General features: G+C 33.9%; 1 protein-coding gene across 1 annotated transcript in view; it reads right to left on the bottom strand.

The window, feature by feature from the left end:
- Positions 1–7,407: 7,407 nt before the first annotated feature.
- Positions 7,408–13,016, bottom strand: part of ITGB8 (integrin subunit beta 8) — a 97,355-nt gene continuing 91,746 nt past the window's right edge. Inside the window, exon 14 of the mRNA XM_032642930.1 lies at positions 7,408–12,947. Within this exon, the coding sequence (XP_032498821.1) occupies positions 12,825–12,947 (123 nt within the window). The 3' untranslated portion in view covers positions 7,408–12,824. The remainder of the gene's footprint in view (positions 12,948–13,016) is intronic.

The raw sequence follows: 13,016 nt of genomic DNA, 5'->3' as shown, positions 1-13,016 counted from the left end.
TACAGGGCTTCCCTGCTGGCTCAGTGGTTGAGAGTCCGCCTGCCGATGCAAGGGACGCGGGTTCGTGCCCCGGTCCGGGAAGATCCCACATGCCACGGAGCGACTTGGCCCGTGATCCATGGCCGCTGAGCCTGCACGTCCGGAGCCTGTGCTCCACAATGGGAGAGGCCACAACAGTGAGAGGCCCGCGTACTGCAAAAAAAAAACCAAAAACCTGACATTACAGAGTCCTAACATGGATGCAGAGCAACTGCAATACTCATCTGTTGCAGCTGGGATTGTAAAATGGTACAGCCACTTTGCAAAACAGATTGGTAGTTTCTGATAATGTTAACCATACACTAACCATTTGACCTAACAGTTCTACCCCTAGGTCTTTAAACAAGAGAAACGAAACATATGTTTGCATTAAGGGCTTTATGAGAATGCTTATAGCAGTTTCACTCAAAAAATCATTAAAAACTGGAAATAGTCCAAATTCCCATTAACCAGTGATTGGATCATCAAATTGTGGTACATTCATACAGTAGAATCTTACAGTTCAGCAATATGTATTACTTACACGTGCCATTACGGTTGAATCTGAAAATCATATGCTATGTGAAAGGAGCCATACACAAAAGGCTGTATACGGTATAATTCCATTTGTATGACATTCTGATAAAAGGGGACTATAGGGATGGAAATCAGATTAGTGGTTGCCAGGGGCTGGGGATAATAAGAAAGAATTGACTGACTATAAAAGGGGCATTGGAAACTTTTGGGAATGATTCTGTATCTTGATTATGATAGTAGTTGTACAGTGATATACATGCATTTGTTGAGATCCATCTGAAAAGAATAAATTTTTCTATAGGATAAATTATACTACAATAAACCCGACTTTTTAAAACAACAAAGGTAATTTATTTAAGTATTATGCTAGCTTCCATACTTAGTTGCTATGAGAAGATTGGGTTTGGATAAATGTCAGGGGAAGGTCTGTTAATTCTGAGGGAAATTACAAGTAAGAAAGCTGTTTGGTTATGGTAAGAGAAATCAGTAGATTCAGTGACAGAACTGATTCAACTTCAATTTCAATTGATTGGATGAGGCCCACCTACATTATGGAGAACTCGAAGTCCACTGATTTAAATGTAAATCTCACCCTAAAACACTCTTACAATAATATCCAGAATACTACTTGACTAAATATCTAGGCACTGTGTCCCAATCCAGTTGACATAAAATTAACTATCGTAAGAAGGGGATTGATTGACCAGAAAGGGGCATAAAGAACTTTTTGAAGTGACAAAAATGTTCTATGGTGGTTATACAGGTGTATACATTTATCAAAACTCATCAAGTTATAGACTTAAGATTTGTGCATTTTATTGCATGTAAATTAAACATAAAACAAGAAAATCCAAAAGGGATGCTGGGCAGCTATGTCATGACATGTCCTATCTCATACAGAGTAGTATATGTAAGTGTGTGTATGTGTGTATGAGAATGAGTATGTGTGTGTGTGTGTGTGTGTGTGTGTGTGTGTGTAAGGGCTGGTAGATAAGTGATGGAGATTTTTCCTGCTGTGACTTTTTCTTCACCATTTGTCTCTCTTTTATTCTTGAACCACCTACACCCATCATAAAGACTCACTGATGCCTTTACTCACCAGCATTTTAAAGAATGCATTTACTTTCTCCCCATATCTTTGGAAGTGTGTGGGTTTCTTCTTCTATCTGCTCTTGTTTTCAAATGATTACTTACTAATTAGGCCATTATCTACTCATTACCAGAATAGAGAGTTAAGATGTATGCTTATCTTACTAAATGACTGAGGAGCTAGGAAGAAACTTAAATTGAATATATTTCTTTTATTAATAAAGGAAATTTAAAAGCTGACATATATAGTTACCATTCTAGTCATACAATTTTGACTTGAAGAGTTGTACATATTTTTTCTACCCAATAGACTCAATGTCATCAGAGGACAAAGTAATGAAATCTTGAAGCTTAATAATTGGCCTTTTCACAATTTATCCAAGGGCAAAAGAGAGTACTGTAGTCATTTTAAATGTTGAATAATAGTCTGTATTTCTATTTTTAAAAAAATCAAAACCTTAGTCAAACCAAAGGAAGCAAGGAAATTGCCAAGTGAAAAGTAACCAATATTTGCAAAATCAATCTGTAGATTAAGGTGAATATTTTTTATACAAAGTAATCTCATGCATATTAAATGCACTAAAAATAAACTCTAAGTAATTTTAAAAACATAATAAACAGTATTATTCCAAATGTTTTCAATACATGTTTTTCATTGTTCTCAAATTCTCTGGTCGGGGTGAGGGCGTTTAAATTACACCTAAAATCATTCTTGAGAAGAGTCTGATAGTATTGTTTTGGTATTTGAAATGAAAGAAAATGACATTTATTGTTTCAAATTATATATAATTGTGTATATAAGTGCCATTAAATAGAGAATTATATATATATATATATATATATATATATATATAATGATTATATACTTGTAGAGTAAGAATGACTCTTGGTTAGAATTAGGACAGACATACCTAATACTTGCCATTCTTCCCCTCTAGTTTTCATTGGGGGAGATAGGACCCAGGCCGCAGCCTTATGTGTTATGAGCACTAATCTATGATGAAGCGTCTTATTCTGGCATGAGCTAGGCATCAGAATTCTGTCTCCCAGGTGTAGGGAATATATTTCAAAGGTCCTAAGAGTTCCCTTGAAGCCACACTAGGTTGGAAGTTAGAGGGAATATCCCCTCCTATCCCCAAAGAAAGCTGAAGTGGAGACCCAAGGCAAAGGGTCTCTCAAAAATTATTTTTAACAGTATCCATTCCTTCCTGTCTCTGCCCTCTCTTTATTTCCTCCTTGGCCTGAGGGATCCAGAGCCCCAGAATAAGTTCTCAGTACCATTTCTTATTCTTTGGGTCTGTCTGCCTCTATATACACATATGCATATGTTTCCTTTCCTTTTTTCTATTCACTGATACTGTACAGGTTATTTTCCCTTGTCCAAGTCCACACTAAAGCAGAAATACTACCAAAATAAGTTCAAAATTGAGAGGACCAGAGATAAATTTGAATGCATGCCTGTAGAGCTACTTTTTTTTTTTTCAGGATGAGATAAAACTGGATCTGGGGTAAGGGAGAAAGGGGTGACTTAGATATTTTTCTTAGAGAAGAGTTAACAAATGTGATTCCTCAAAGTAAGAGGGAGCAGAAGGGTTTTCTACTCCAGTGACCAGTGGGTGGAATGGAAGGGATGCTGTACCCAGCTGTCCTTGGTATCGCTGTCCCACTTGTATTCCCTATAGACAGCCAATAGACCTTGACACTTGCAAGTGTCTCTGAACAGAGAGGAGGGAGAGAAGTTGTATACTTTGGTGGACATGAGAATATGAAGAGAAGATTCAGCCCTCTAACCAAGATGGAACTCCACAAACCATGTTAGGAATTTCCCTATTAATTAGGGCAGTGGTAGAGATCCTCCACTATCTCATACACCCACACATAAATCTGTATGCATTTAGCTTTTGGGAAGAACAGTGTTTAAGTGACAGAGAAAAAGATAGCTGCCTGTAGCTAATAAAAATATTTAATGTGGGCCTCTACATACACTGGATATGTTAGGCTTGTTTTAAAAAGTAATTGAAGTCAATTTTATTTTCTTAAACAACATACCAGACAATCATTTTATTACTTTGATTTTAGCTATAATAAATGACAGACAAATTTTGAGCACAGTCTTTTCAAAGGGACATGTCTGAGGGGCTCAGAGAAAATAGAACATCACTGACTCATTCAACACTTAATAAATAAGTACTTGCACTGAGTATTGAGTATCAGGTACTCGTCTATGTGCACCAGTAAGCATATTCTATAGCTTTTGGTTTCCTGATGCTAACTTTTACTCTTTATGGAAATGGTTCTTAAACTTTGGCAGGCATCAGAATTACTTAGAGAGCTTGTTAAAACACAGATCTCTGGGCCCCATTCCCAGAGTTTCAGATTCAGAAGATTTGGGGTAGAGACTAAAAATCTGCATTTCTAACAAGTTTTCATGTGACACTGATGCTGCTGGTCTGGGAACTACCCTTTGAAAACCACGGACCTATAGATTATCCTTAATTTAATAAGGGAAAATATTTTTAAAAATGTTAATGGCAAATTAAGATTTTCTTAAATGGATAATTATCTCTCATGACTTTAATGATGGTTAGAATGTATTTTGTACTCATAACAATGGAAAAACAGCACAAAGTATGACAAAGCCCAATAAAGAAAGAGTTTTCCTCTCACCACTATAGACAGATAGGTTTTTATGACCTTCAAGCAATTCATTGGAAGAAGTCTAAACAGCACTGGGCCCTAAGTACGAAATAATGCACCGGTTCAAATAAGTGCTAAATAGGATTGCCAAGTTGGAAGCCAAGGTGCCATTTGTTTTTCTTGTGCAGCCCACCACTACTTCTGATTATGATCAAAATATTCTTATATAAATAACTAGGTTAAAAGGAGATACTGCTTATCTTGCACTTAGGCTTATTTTGATAGTACTGAAAGCATGACCATTGACATGGTTTAAAAATTTGCAGCTTTAGTTTTGTCTGGCCAAATATTTTGATGAAGTTAGAATTTAGTCTAAAAGTCATGGACTGGCAAGAACAATGTGGTTTGTGAGACCAGATTGGGAGTTTTATCCAATTTGGGTAGAAGTCTGTAGTGACTTTCAGAGTTGGCATTAGAATTCTGTTCAACTAAATTCTTTCCTTATCACCTGTATCTAGCCAATCTCCAAGTTCTCTCTAATTTTCCTTGTAGCAGTAGCTCTTATTCCCTCCCTTTGTACTTTTGTCTAAATCTTTATTTCCTCACGAAAATTCTCTAAGCTCGTTTCACTGATTCCACTTTGTCATAATTTGAAATGCTCCCCTATTGTACCTTAGACCGATACAAACCATCCTAATATAAACATTTCTCTCTGCACTGGTTCCCTCTCCTCTGCCATTATAAATGTGCAAATCTCTCCCATTCAAAAACAGTTTACTTAACCAATCTCCTCCTATTGAATACTAAAGTTGTTGACCATTGTTTTATATTTGGTATCATTTCTTGCTCATTCTTTTTCTCATTGAACATAGAGCTAAGATTGTGGCACATTCCTGGATGGGATTATATCCACCTAGTAAAACTATAGTTTAAATCTTGACATGGAAAAATGTTTGCAATGTTTTTGAAGAAAAAATATCTTTATACCATACTATTAATAGCATATTTCTTTCTTAGTTACAAACACACGCACACATAATATATGGCAATGGTCAACTCTGAGTGGTTGGATTGGAGTAATATTTATTTTAATTTTAATGTCAAGGTATTTTTAGATGTTTTACCACAAATATGTGTTATCTGCATAATAAGCAATAAAGTGAAAATATGCCTACATATGAAAGTGATTGCCGTTAGGAAGTTGGATTTTCAAATTTTTGTGCTTTTGTATACTTCAGTTTCTTTTACATTAGTACTAAATAGTATTTAAATTTATTATTAAATGGCATTTAATAGAATTAAATATTTAACATTATTAAGTGGTATTTATATTTAGTGTTAGAGGGGATAAAATTAATGTTTAATTAAAAGTTATATTTAGTTTATGTTAGTATATTCCAAACCATGTATAGTTCCAGTAATACCACTTTTCTGTGCAAAAACTTCAGGGCTTGCTTTTTCCTAGTGACCAAAGTTCAAACTTCTTAGTCAGGAAAGCAGGCTTTCCATAGACTAGAACCTGTAGGTTACTGTTTTTCAGTATCCAGTGCTGCATCTCAACAAGATTTCAATGTTCTTGGATGGAATCCCCACCCTTTTCTACTTTACTATTCCCTTACCTCTCCATGACCTTGCTTTTCTGCATGGCTACACTTACCTTTCCTGCAAGGCCTAGGCCAAATGCTATCCTCCATGGACTGCTCCAGTCTAGTTACAGCATCTGAGTGCACTTAACATTTTGTTTTTCATTTTTAAGTTCCATTCACTTCTTCCTGTGTAGTGTTTCTGCACATATATTAGCTCCTCAACTTTATTGCACGTTTTTTTGGTTCATAAGGACATAGTTAAACTAGTAAAACTAATTAACTTAGTAAAAATCTATCCTCATAAAACATATGATCAGTCATTTATGGAATGAAAAACAGATCTTCCTATGAATCCGGCCTTGGCCACCTACTGGCTGCGTTCATTTATACACGGTGCTTAACCTCTATGTGCGTTGTTTTCCTTATTTGAAAAATTGACAGAAACGGTATTTATTATCGCTGAGGAGTAAGACAATTATATAAATAACACATCATTAGAGTACAAAATATCTGCTATACCATCAAATGCAATGGTTTAGCTAAACAGATTGTTTCCCTACCAGGGTTCAGTTGAGGAGAGCAGTTCTTGGCTGAAGGGGAAGCTCTGAATATTTCAGCACAGGGTTTCCTTTGCCAAGACACCGCTAATTGTCGAGATAGCAAAAACATGGAAAGGGGAAGTGAGATCCTGGGTTCCTCTCGCATCTGCCCCACTGGCCAACATTTAGTCCCGTAACCACATTTAGCTGCAAAGGAGTCTGGGTAGTTAAGTCTCAACTGTGTGCTCTATTCAAACTCAGGGTGTGGGTCCTATTGCTAAAGAGGGAAGGGAAAAATGGGGCAAACAACCCTCATAACAAAATCAGTATTCTGAGCCTGAAAGACTGTAGCCGAAACCCAACTGGGATGAATCCTCAAAAACAAAGGCCTTGTTAAACCTCCTGATAGCTTCCATCTGATCTCTCCAGTGAAATCCTTTTATCTATAGTATGCTACACATATCCTTTCCTTCAAACTATTAAAACTCCTTAAGGACAGGAAATCTGTCTGCATATCTTATTTAACTTTCAGTGTGCTCCCTCATCTGCTTTAGTTTTTCCCATAGATTAAATAAAGGAAAATCACAACACAAGGGTACTCCATAAATTTCACTTGTTTAAATATGGCTCTGGAGAATGTGCAGTTGAAGATTATGAACATGATATGTTTGTATCAGGGTGATGGTAGAAGCCTTTGTCTGCTAGAAAAAGCCCAATTTGTCTTTTAGCTAATTTTTCAGTTTTTGTAATTAGGATATTCCTTCTGCTTTCACCATTGGGTGGCTATTGAAGGGAAATAGAGCAATTAGGATGGCCTCACATCTTTATCATTGGCTCTACAGTTTTCCAGAAGTAGTAGCTTTTTGGAACTATGTAATGTCCTCTACCAATGACCATGTATGAATGTTATTACATTTCCTTGTGTGACAATGTACTATTGTCTGGCAGTGCTGAGAGTCATGTAGCACACAATAAGAAATAAAGAAGCATTCTGTGCATACTTAGATCTTTACATTTTTATTTTAAAACATAGAATTTCATATTGGTTAACACCTACTTTTAAACAGAATGATGCATTAATTAAATGCCTTGTCATAACTGTTATAAGCTCTGTTATAAAAATAAACATCTCAACAAACTACAGTGTCAGCTGTTTAATAAATACATAAACCAAAGTTAGTAGTCAATCAGAATTATATGAACAGGCTCATAGTATACAATGTGAAATTATCGTATTCCCCAATCTTCTATGTCATTTAAGGCAATTTAAATTTATGTATAATTCAAAGCCAGAAATAATAAGAAACTTGCTTAATGAGAAATAGTTTCTTTCTTAGAACTATTTTATATTCAAATATTTTAATTTAAAAATACACTCTATATTAAAAAATTTTTTTTACAAAGGCAGGACTTAAATGAAACACATAGGTTATATTACTGAAATTTAAAAACATTTCTACTTTTTTTGCAGACATTTAAAAATCTTTAATGAAGTAGCTGGTAAATGTAAAATGGTTTTAAAGTTATGTTAAATATACACCAAATGAATTTCTATATTAATATGTGCAAATTTATATTTTATTTTAATTTAGAATTAAAATATTTTATATTCAATATTAATAAAATCTATGTGCCATACTTATTATGTGGAATTGTTATCAAAATCACATTTATCTGTTGTACAGTGTAAAGTTAGTAAAGATTTTTTACACAAGTCATACAATTTCCATCCTTGATGACTGCAGTGTTTTGGGTTTTTTTATTGTTGGATTAGATGATTTTAACTGAAATAGGTTATGGAGGTTAGAAACCTGATTAATAGAGTTACCTTACAAAGGTAAATTTTTGTGGGAAAGTAATCCAGGTAGATAAAAGAGTAGTGTTATTACTCTCAGATATTTCATTAACAGCTGCCCAGATAGCTGAACAATTGTTTCATATAAGTCAGATAATTTAAATATGCAGTTTTATGACAGTTGTTACATGGGCTTAAGGTGAATTTATCAGAGCCAAAGAAAAAAGTCAAACAAAAGAACAGAAATGATAAAGAATAAAAATGTAAGAGAACTTGAAGGGAATGTTTTCCTACAACACTGATTGGTTATATATTTTTCTCCTGTCATTGACATACAACATACAAGATGCTGCAAAACCTAAATATGCAAAATCTAAATATGATGGTTTTATGTAATATTTTTCCAGTTAATTCTGTCTAAAAATGAGATGATCATATGCAAGTATTCTTTAGGAAATAATAGAAAGAATAAAAATTTGTTAACAAACTTGGGAGAAACTCACTCATTCTTGTCAGTTAGGTTAGGGTTCGCTGAAATTGTAGCCACTAGCGTAAAGCATAAGTAGGAGGCTGAAAGAGCTTTTATAACCTAAAGGTCTACAGGATTTGAACTTATAATCAGATGGTTAGGCTCCATGTTGAGTTGTATGTGATCCAGATGTACTGAAAACTGACTTCACATGTTATCATAAATGTGTTATTAAATATTTATACAAAAATGAATGTCCCTAAACCCATGAACATTTGGTTAAAGATAAATTAATATAATGTTTATTTAAGCAAAACTTCAAACACTGCATTAAGAGGTCAACAACTGTAAGATACATTTTAGAGATGTTAAATTAAAAAGTGGATGTCCTAGAATTAATGAAATATAAACATGTATAATTAGTTACCCATAATATATTTACCATTGAGGAATTATAAGAGAAAAGGGAAATGATCTGAAAGAATGCTAGTTTTAAATTTTTTCAAAATATATCTCAGTTTGCATTGCATGAAGTGGAGTTCTTAAGGTCGATATAAATAAGGATAGTTGTAAATTAAATGTAAGAGTAAATAAAGCAATATAATATGCACATGATTGAACTCCCAAGTGGTTGTATTTCACTTGATAGTTTTATTAAAATATATAGATCTCAAATCCTTTAAAATTGAAAGAAGTCGAACAGTTGTAAAAATTTTTAATTCTTCATTTTTAGTGGGTCTTTGTTCAGGTGCACAGATTCAAATAACTTTTAAAATCATTAAGAGATGTATGGAAATGAAGAACTTCATTATACCATTACAGTTAGTTATTTTTCACAATTAGGCTTATTGAGCTTGAAGTTTTGGGGCACTCTCTTAGGAAAAATGAATAGAAAAGAACAGGAGTAAGGAAAGGAAGGAAAAGCCATTGAGTTTAACTTACTATATCAGGTACCAGGAGGAACATAATTCTAAGGAGAAAAATTTTCATAGTCCATCATAATCATATTTCAGCATCTTATAGATGCCCATTGTCATACATAAGAATATCTTCAATAGATATTAAGTGTATATAAAAAAAATTTGAAATTTATTCTTTAGTGAAGTGTTGCATCTGATACATCCACTAATTTTAATTTTGAATTTTGAAAAATTTGCCTCCAGAGAAATCTATTCTGTTTAACCTTAGATTTTTTTTTTTATCTTTATAAACCAAAGCTAAATTAAACATTTAGGACATAATCAGAGTTTTAGTGAATTTCTGAGTGTTTCAGAGAATGTCTGAGACTTCATAAATATTAATAAATTTCAAAAAAAGATATCAGATGCTTATAAATGCATGTACACTGCAGTGTAAAGATATCCCCAGAGAAGTAAAATATATACAGTTGTATTGTAGTGCATATATGGCACATTTCTAAATCATGAAATACTTTAGGGCACAGAAATGCTGTCGTACCAAAAGTGTTGTTGAAGTTCTTAACTTTGTTAATCATTTAAAGTTTCATAACTCGTGTTTAATATCAGTGAATCTCAAAAGGCTCCTGTGTTCATATTAGTTGAAAATAGGCTTTATTTACATAAATTATTTAATCTAAGAATACCCTGTTTCCCTTAACTCTTAATTAATTCTAGCTAGTCAAATATTCTTTTCTCACAAGGAAAATGTCAATTATTCAAGTAAATATAAGCTCTAAAATCTTTTAAGAATTAGACCTTTAAGTAGAAAAGGAAAGCACAAGACATCACAAGCATAACTGCAGTCATCATCTAGCATTGAACTGCCTATCAGAAAGTTTGTCCCTTCCTATGAGAAGAGCCTTGTTCCACTATAAATTAGTGCAAACTAGTGAGAGTGTCAAAATATATATCCCTTTATTTTAAGAATTTCATTTTATTATGCTATTTTGGATAACTCAGCCCACATAGAAATTAGCTTATGAACATCATAATGTTTTAAAATTTTAAAATGTTTTAAAATTTTCAGCATTTCAGTGAATGGATATTTTCCACTTTCTCCTTTTTGGGGGCTGTCAAATATCCATTTATTTTCTTTTTTAAAAAGGATGCTGTGACACGCATGCTTCAAAAAGAAGTTTTGCATTATCATTGGTGATCAAAGGTATTTTACATAAGTGAGTCACAGTACTGAATTATGTCAATGCTGCTGATTTCTCATTTGGGGAAAGACATAGAGTTCAACCTAGCATCATAATTGCTTGGCTGCAGGGGACAGCTGATGGAGTTATTGTGTTTGTTGGCTGCAGAACAACTTATTATATGTTTTTAAATCCTCTTTAGGGTAGAATATGGAGTGGGATTTAGTCTTCATCGAAATGCAAATATCTGGCACTTTAACTCAAGTGCTGGAAGACAGAAAGTCTGGGAAGCTGATTATAAGAAGACATTTTAAAGGAATTTAAAATAAATTCCTTAGTTGTCATAGGCAAAGCTCTGTACTGCATACAGGACTGTTGGACTTCTAGCCAATAAAATCAGACTGAATAAGTCTGTAAGGATATGGTAATTGTGATGAAGTTCCTGTTGGGGAGGATAAAAGTTCATGGCCTCTGTCTGTATCAAGCTCTCTGGCTGAGCACGGAGCACTGCACAACTCCAGGGGGCGCCGTTCACACAGGCTATGGTGTGAATGGACTTTCCTCTAGTTAGGCTATTTTGCAGTCTCTTAGAAGCTGATTAGCAGATAGACTGGAAGTCAACCATGGACAATTCTGTTTGAATTACTTTTTTCTGCTTTGTTTTGAAATTTTCTTATACTTAAGACTTCAGTAAATCACATCTAAAAATACTTGCCAATTGATTATTTTAAAGTTTCAAGAGGTAGTATGACATTGTTCAATGAACACTGGCCTGGCAATAAGAAAATAGTTCTCTTTGAATGTTGCCACTTGGTCACTTAGGGGTTTTTGAGAAATCATTTAAACTTGCTGAGCCTCAGTTCTCTAAGTACAAGAGTGAATTAGCTTATTTCTAAGATATTGTCTATCCTCCTCCAATTGTGTACTTTTAGAATTCTGGTGAGTAGGGTTGAGGTGATTCAAAGAAAGAATGTCCTTAGACTGCACTGAAGGGCAAAAATAATATAGCTTAATTTAGCTTTTAATTTGAAAAATGCTACTATCTACTTGGAATAAATATTGGAGAAGACTCAAAAGTGTGGCACTTTGCTTAGAAACCTTGCAGAGTTTCTAAATATCTCGTGAATTTCAACCTGATGATTAGACAAATGAAATGGTGAAATAATCCATCCAGTTTACCAGGTAAGAAGATATAAAACTCCACATCTGCACACAACGAAGCTGTTCAAATTTTGATGTTACTTGAAGTGTCCCTTATTAAATGTTCGGCTTTTAAAAGTATTCTAATAAAGTGACATTGTATTATTATTAGGTTTTATGGCAGTAGTAACTTAGCACTTATTTAATCCAGTCATCTGTGACATTATATAAACTTATCCTGTAAGAAAGAAAACCAAAATATAAAGGCGAAGAGGAAAGAATGTTAGAATTAATATCCATCTTGTAAAAGAAGAAAACAAACACACATGCATGAAACTAGTTTCAAAAGCAATATCCCTCAAGATTAAGGTTTTATCTGTTCATCTCTTGAATGAGTGAAACACTAATCATTTACTCATCTATCTGTTCTTGTCTATTCACTGCCAATTGTTAAAGTGTTTGGCAACATTAGTATAACTGCCGTATTATTTTTTCATCTGCATGTTTGGTGCAGGGATTACTGTACCCTTGTAGTGACACAATGCCAAAACTATCTCACAGCATTGTCTCTCTGGGAAGTGTAGAAATGGCGGGTATCTGTAAAGTGTAATCAGTGCTCTTCAGATGATCTACATTCTATGCCGATCTAAATAAGTTATATATTACAGTAAAGTGCTACAATGATACTAGTATCAAACAGTAGTAAGACACATTTTTCTCTGAAGAATTCAGCAGCAGTGTGAGTCACATGATGATGAGGATGCTTGTCAGTCTTCATTCGAGTGGACAACCAGCAACTGGCATGATCTGGAAAATTTATCTCCTCCTGTGACTTATAAAATTATTATTTTATAATAATAATTTTTAGGAGCGATCATTAAAAATCCAGTTTCCCATAAAGTACTTTTTTATCTTTTTAGAAGTTGCACCTGAAAGTTTCATGAGTGTTTAATTTGCTAATGTCCATTTTTATTTCTTCAGGTTTCTCACGTCGGTAGGTTACTGCTCTTGTGCAAACGCCTTGCAGAATCAACTTGTCCTTGATGGAGAAGAAATATTATCATTAATTAAGTGCCTAAATATTGAAAGTAGACAAAAACATACTGAA

The sequence above is a fragment of the Phocoena sinus genome, chromosome 9 (genome assembly GCF_008692025.1).
Source record: "Phocoena sinus isolate mPhoSin1 chromosome 9, mPhoSin1.pri, whole genome shotgun sequence".
Taxonomy (NCBI): domain Eukaryota; kingdom Metazoa; phylum Chordata; class Mammalia; order Artiodactyla; family Phocoenidae; genus Phocoena; species Phocoena sinus.
This window is presented reverse-complemented; position numbering and strand designations above follow the sequence as displayed.